At 53.9% G+C, this 7,119-nt stretch overlaps 1 protein-coding gene across 4 annotated transcripts in view; it reads left to right on the plus strand.

Annotated features, from left to right (window-relative positions):
• The first annotated feature begins 48 nt into the window (after nt 1–48).
• CCDC15 (coiled-coil domain containing 15) overlaps nt 49–7,119 on the plus strand; it is a 16,868-nt gene continuing 9,797 nt past the window's right edge. The window contains exons 1-4 of one of the 4 annotated variants that reach the window (XM_026069054.1): nt 49–186; nt 2,562–2,711; nt 3,565–3,762; nt 4,838–4,954. In XM_026069054.1, the coding sequence (XP_025924839.1) occupies nt 58–186; nt 2,562–2,711; nt 3,565–3,762; nt 4,838–4,954 (594 nt within the window). In that variant the 5' untranslated portion in view covers nt 49–57. The other 3 variants (XM_026069061.1, XM_026069078.1, XM_026069071.1) reach the window with 3 other exon arrangements.

Consider the following 7,119-nt stretch of genomic DNA (forward strand, 5'->3'; position numbering starts at 1 on the left):
ACAACATGGGCGCCCCGCTCACGCGTCCCCTGCCCCTTCCCCAGGGCCGAGCCGGCGATGCCGCCCCCCGGCGCGAGACCCCCCCGGCTGAGCTGGCGGGTGCTGGCCGAGAGGAACCAGAGCGTGGCCCCCGTGGGCGTCTGGGTGGAGAGCGCTCCGGAGGAGTCCCGACGGAGCCTGGCCTTCGTGAGTGCCGTCTCCGGGCTGCCCCCGGCGCCGTCCGTGCTTCCGGAGCCTTTCCCAAGGCTCCTCCGACTTCTGCGACCGCGACCCCTGAGCCGAAAGCGAGCTTCATCTCCGAGTTTGAAGGCGGCCTGAAACACCGCTCCTAAAAAAAAAGAAGCGGATTTTATACTTATTTTTCAGGAGGGTCGCGGGAAAGACCCCGTGGCGCCCGCGTAGCCTGGGCAAGCCCACGATACCTCTCCGAATTGATTCCCCTTGACTAAGCTGTATTTTTTTTCAGGGAAAATCCGTCGATTTTTAAAAATCAATCAGGTGGGGGGGATCCAGCCTACGCTCTAATTGATGGTCATTAATCACTTAATTATTTGCCCTGTGCTGGAACTGTCTAGTTTCAACTTCTTGTCGCTCGATGTTGACTTTCAGCAAAGATAGCACGGGTAAAATCAGCTTTTTTTTTTTGCTCCCCCTGTGAATTTTTCTGCTCCCCCCACAACTTCTCGCTTTTTCCGAACGCGCTTTGGTTTGTCGGTGCTGATTTGGATGGTTTCGATGCCGATCTCCGCTGTACCCCGTTAGAAACACTTAAAGGAAGTCTCCGCTGATGCTTATCTCGGGGATTTCTGCTTTGAGGGTTATTACAAGAGGACTCGAAGTGCGTTAAAAATAGGATGATGAGTTCAGTCCCCTGTAATTAATGTCTAAACGTTACAGAAGCTCCTGCACTTCGGAGATGATTTATTTCCATATTGTAATTTCAATTCGGAAAGGGCGAGATAATGTATGGAAATGAACCATCTCCATATTCAGCACGACTCTGAGCTCAGCGCTGCAAAACTTCTCGGGGAACTGAAATCTTCCCGGGGGGAACCCGGGCGCTCCCGGCCGTCCGCTCCGAAGCTCGTGGTCCTCGCCGCGAGAGCTGAGCCTCGGCGGCGAGCGCGCTCGAAACGCCCGAGCGGCGCTCGGGTTTAACCTGGCGCGGCTTCGCCTCCCCTTCCGCAAGCCGGGCTTATCGCGCGGCGCGTTTTGTCGCGCGCCGGCGGTGGGAGACGGGGAGGGAAACGCGCGGTTGGGTGCGCTGGCGTTCCTTATCTCGCCTCGGGCCTCGCGCCTGCAGGTGCGTGCGAAGGTGCGCGGCGTTATCGGAGCTTATTTAATACGCTTTTATAGGCCAGGAATCCTGAATCGCCTCCTGAATCGGAATTGCTAATAACGGTGCCAGCAGGGAGAACGCCGAGTTGTTGATGGCATCTTCAGCGTGGTTTCACGGAGCTCTGACTTGCTTTTATTGTTAAGAGCGCAAACATCTCCGTGTTTCCATGCTTTAGTCGCTCGGGGTGGCGGGGCCTTGCTGTTAATATTCCTGAGAGCCGGTGGGATGCGGGGTGCATCCGACTCGTCGTTTCGAGGCTTGTAAACAGCATGTATCACAAAAACGCCATCCGATTCGTACCAGCCGCGAGCTCCTGCCCGACGGCGTCGCGCCGCTCGTCTCCCTTCGCGCCCTCGCCGGCCCCGTGAAGCGTGCTCGATGCTGAGCGACGTAAAACTAAACGTCTGGATTAATAAAACTAGAAGCGCGGTAGGTGGCAGGCTGCCTCCGCAAACCTCGCTGGTCGCTTTTTTTAAGCTTCCACGTAGATATTTCTTAATTTTTTAGACTCGAGCCCTCCGCTCCGTCCCCGGAGACTCGATTTCCTCGCTTTAGGCTGCGCTGTGGTTGCTCGCGGTGTGGCGGTGACAGCCAGGAACGTTAACGCCAGCTTTCTCGAAAACTTGGGAGCGTTAGTGGAATCGTTGGCCCGGCTTCAAGCGGGAACCTTGAAAACGCTGATTTTTAGGGCGGTGTTTTTAATCTTTTACTTCGGGTGGTAAAAATATCATCAGAGCGGGAGCCCTCCCTGCGCCGCGGTCCGTCGGCTACTTCCCCGACACGCTTCCAGCCTCGCTGTCGCACGGCGTTCAGCGGAAGAGCGGATGTGGGACGTCGTACACGGCGTTAATGGGATCGGAGGTCGACCCGTTGCGCTCTCATCCGGGCAGCGAATGTTTTGAGCATCCTTTCGCGAGAGCAGGGTCTAGGCCTTGCTGTGTTAGACCGCGTTTCTTTCTTCGTTCTTGCTGCGCGCGTTACGGTCACGGGAGGAAGCGTGTACGCTCTGCGCTGGGTAGGTCCACGCAGCGATTTCTGAGGCGCTGCCCAAGCCGTAGTTGGGCAAGTTTGGAACGAAACGTTGGCGTTAAGCGCCCGTTTGCTCCGGGTGCTGCTTGCCCAACTCGTGTACGCAGGTTTGGGGAGGGAAACCAGGAATACGAGCTCCACACTAATGCAGTGTAGCAAAAGTCCCGTGACATCTGCTCTCGCCCCCTTCTAGGCTTCAGCGTTTCAGGTTGAAGAGGAGCTGAAGGAGCAGGAAAGGGAGAAGGCGGCGAGCCTGAGGCGTTTCCAGGGAGAGGTGAAGCAGAGGGTGAATCAGCAAGTCCGGATGAGAAGAAAGCAGCAGCTGCAGAGATCCTACGAAGCGGTGAGCAAACCTCTGTCCCCGCCTCTTCCGAAAACATCGCACCCTCTGTAATTAAAAAAAACCCTTATAAACCCTAAGGCCAAGACGTTAATAAGAAAAAGCGAGGAAGCTTGCGGTTACGGCAGGTCCTGCGGCTCCAAATTGCGACCCCCTGAGCCAGATACGGCGTGACGTCTTGCCTTGCTCTAACCCCCGCGGGGCGTTAAGCCCTTTGCCTCCCCGCGGAAAGGTCGTCGGCTCTCTTGGCCGGCAGCTGGAGAGCAGAGTCCTGGTGCCCGGCGCAGAAACGCGTGGAGTTAAAAAATAGCCAGGCCGCAAAGCGTCAATGCGAACGTCTCCAAGTTGCGTTTGAGCAAAGCGATGGAGTAGCTGGTTTCTGCTGTTCCTTTCCCGGGGCAGTTTGTTAAACAGCTCGCAAAAGACACGCTTTGATGCTGAATCCCTTTTCCTGTTTCTCCCAAGCTTGTTTTAAATTAGTCCCCGAATATATTTAATCGTTCTGACTTTTCAACAACCACCGGTAAGACTTGCCGGGACCTCGCTGCGGAGCTAGAAGGCAGAGCGCTGAAATAGCAACGGTTTTGGACACTCATGGGGTGTCTGCGCTCTTTCCAGCGCTCCAAAAGCACGGCCCAGTAGGTATGTCCTCGTGTAACTCCGTTAGTGCTGCTCAAAACTGAACCATAACCACTCATGATGTCTCACGGCGCCTGCTGAAGAAGATCGTTGCTTTAGTGTCTTGTGCTGTAGCACGTAACTGCCCGGGAGCTTTTTGACCTCGGCTAGATCGATCGTTCCGGATCTGCCTGCGGCTTTTTATCTCGTGGTTTTTTTTTTTTTTTTGTCCCTGCAGGCAGAGAAGGAGAGCTGCGTTGCCCTGCAGTACTCGGACTCGGCGCTGCGCTTGACCCCCAAGAAGAACACGTGTGTCTTTCAGAGCAACCCCACCTCCGCCATCTGCAGCCCCCGTGCTCGCTCGGCCCCCGCGCGGCCGCTCGCCGAGCAGGAGCGAGGGCAGCAAAGCGAAGCCTTCCGGCAGCAAGCCGCCAAGGTGAGCGATTCCTGGCCGCGGCTCCCGAGCGTTTGACTTGTTCTCCGATTGCAAGGTCATTACTAGGAAGCTGGAGGATGCGGTGAACAGCTTTCCCACCTGGGGCGTGACAGGAGTTAACCTTCTTCGCATCTCGAACCTGCGTGTTGCGGTCTCCTGATCGCTGGGTTGAGAAGAAGCGAGCGTGCTTCGTGGAGGTGGCTCTGCGATATCGCAGCGGGCTTCCCCTCTCGAGTTAATCATCTCCGTACCTGCTTCGCCGTGCTGGTTGGTGGCGGTTCGAAATGGAAGGCGGGCGATACTTCTAAATATTGTGGTGGCCCTCCGTAGGGCACGTCAGGGCGTCAAAACCGATAATAGGTGTCTTCCGAGGATGCCGTGCTTGTACTCGACGCACCGCTTCTAGGCGCGGTAACTTTTTAGTAAACGTGCTGCGTGAATTTTTAGTAAACCGGTTGCAGCCCCTCTGCGAAATGAGCTGTTGCCGTGCTGCGACGTCCTGTCGGAGAGGAGGCACTAGGTGGTGCCACCTCCTTGCAGCTTGTGTTGTGCAGAATCGGTGTGTGGGCTCTTGAAGTCTTGAGAAACGCAGGTTAGGAACCCACTTAAGCTTTTTGACAGCAATAGTTATCGCTGCCTTCGATGTTTGATGAAGTACTTGGGTTCGCCTAGGAGTTAGAGTTATTCTAGTCGAGCTACCGCTTGCCTTTGGGCAGATGGATATCATTTCTGCCCGGATGGTAGGCGTGAGAATCAAGGATTCGGGACTTTTGGCACCTTAGGAGTGCATGAGCTGTAACCAAGCCCTTTACCATGCTTGGGTCAGGATTTGGAGGCATTAGGAAGCTGCGGAAGACATTTGGGATCACAGGTTACCCCGCTTGTGCGTTATATGTGTTTGAGAAGCAAATTTTGGGTGGAATCTCGCTCCCTTGGCAAAGCACCGAAGCTCTTGGTTCAAACAAGATGTGTTAGGAGCCTCTTCGGTGCAACTAGACTTTTTGGCGTAGCCCTCGCAGAAAGCAGCTGGTGACCTGTTGTCGTTTTTTTGTCTTTACCTTCCCTCTGACGGCAGCTTAGCGAAACCATGAAGCAAGTTCGTCGCCGGCTGGCGTCCTGCAAAACGGTGCCCGAAGGAGCAGGACCTCCCGAACTCCCCGGCGGCGTCTGGAGCGTCGGCGCGAGGCGAGATGTGAGTGAGGGCGGGAAGGTCCGACTCTAATCGGCGGCTCCGAAGCATAACGCGGTGTTTTCGGCAGAGGTAAAACAAACGGGGCTTTTGTGACCGGATCGGTAATCGGCCCGTGGATTTAAATGAACTGGGCCTGAGGGCTCGCTCCCATCGGACGCTTCCACCTCCGCTCTTATCTCTACTGTTCAAAGAAAGCGGCAGGATAAAGTAAAGGAAAACATCTCTGTTTGCAGAGACGGACAAAAGATAAGATAAACTAGGAAATAAGACTTCAAAAAAGCTTTAAAAGCTTTAGTTCATGATACGAGCCTTGGGAATCTGGGAAGAACGGAGTGATAAAGCCTCCTTTTCTGTGCGTTTACTTCAACAAACCCCAACAACTGTTTCCCTTGCATCAACCCATGTTTTACGCGGGTGGCGGAGATCTGGAGGGCTTTCCTCACCCCGGGCTGACTTCTGGGAGAAAAGCGGTGGTGGTGAACATCGCTTTCCTCCAAAGCGGTACGTAGTAGCCCGGTACGGAGGTTAGTCCCGAGCGCCCGACCTTTTGTGCCGTTGAACTCAATCGTGTCTGCGTCGCTTGGGTCCTCGGGAGCAGCCTTGTGTCCCAGGCAAATCTCGCGAGTACGATTCCGCTTTCTATGCGAAGGCTATTCGTAAACAAGAACAGCATTTTTGTCCCTCAACGGGTCCCGCAGAAACAGCGGCAGCGACCCAACCCGGTATTTTGTCTTGCTTTTTCTGGAGCCGGTTTGCCGCCCATCTTGCGATTCTTGGATCCTCTCTCTTTTCAGCTTCATCAAAGGTGCAGTAGATCTTGGCTGTTATCTAGAAGATGCTTTTTTTTTTTTTTTTTTTTTTACAAAGGGCTGGTCTGGCTCTTTCCCTTCTGCATACCGTTGGATTTCTGTTCGAGAAAGCCAGCTTTGTGGGGAAAAAAAGAGTCAGAGGAGCGGCGTAATTACGGGCTCAGAAATCTTGCGTGCGGTTCAAATCGCTAAATGTACCTTCTGTCGAAACCCTCGACGCGTTCAAACCGCTCGGCGAGACGGAGTGATTCAGTTCCTGGCTATTAGCGGCGCTGAAGCCTCGCATGAATAATACGGTGACCGCCCATGCGAGCCAGATGGTTAGGGAAGACGGTGAGAAGTCGCGGGCCGTGCGGCGGCGGAGTCCTGCGACAAGCGCCGTCCGCGGCAGTAAGAAACGGGGGGCTGGAGGCACCGTGGCCCAGCCCGTCCTTCCCCCCCCCTTCCCCGAAACTTGCTGCGCTTATTGTTTCTGAGAAACGTTAATCTACCTTCTTTTTCAAAACCTCTGACAAAGAGGATTTAATAGCTTCCCTAGGCAATTTATTCCAGGAGGGAATATCTTGATTAACTGCATTAGTCTGTTTTAATACTCCAAGACAGTAGGGGGAAGAAAAAAATCTCTAATGGTAATCTGAATCTTTCTTCCTGTAATAAATGCCTGTTTCTCCATATCCAGAGCAGATGGGACAAGGACGGCAGCTTGCGCCCTTCTCTTCAAACGCGAAAGGCTGCCGGAGACTTCTCGGCTCGAGCGTCGCCGCTGTAGCCTGCTACCTTGCCCTTTGCGTTTGTCCTGGCTGAATTGCTTTCCGTTTCTTTCCTGGCCTTTCTTTGGTGTGAACGCGGGCGGTTTTAGCCCGTTCGCAAATACTTCTGCAGCCTCACGTAGCTCGGGGGCATCTGCGAATGTAATCAAGGTATTTCTTTCTTCCATCGCCCGGGTTGTTAATGAAATTATCAAGTAGAGCCCGGTTAATACCTCCTCTCATCTTCTCAGTGAGCTACTGAGACGGACTCTGAATACCGGTTTTAATCAGTATTGCACCTCATTTATAATGGTTTCATCTAACACGTCTTTCCGTAGCGCCCTTACAAAAATGTGGAATTAGGCCATGTCAAAAATTAGGCTAAAATAGCGATGTCGTCTGCTGCGCGCTTGCCTGTGAGGCTCGTTCTCCTCGTCGCAGGAGGAATTTAAACCAGCTAGACATGGCTCGCTCTTGACGAGTTCACGTTGCTTGCTGCTTATATTGCCGTGTTGTAGCTGCTCATTTGCAGGATGATTTCCTCTTGGTTTTCCAGAAGTCAGAGCTAAGCTTTGGAGGCTAAAATCCCCGGCTTCTCCTCTTTAGT

Source organism: Apteryx rowi, unplaced genomic scaffold (genome assembly GCF_003343035.1).
Source record: "Apteryx rowi isolate R43461 unplaced genomic scaffold, aptRow1 scaffold_1053, whole genome shotgun sequence".
Classification (NCBI taxonomy): domain Eukaryota; kingdom Metazoa; phylum Chordata; class Aves; order Apterygiformes; family Apterygidae; genus Apteryx; species Apteryx rowi.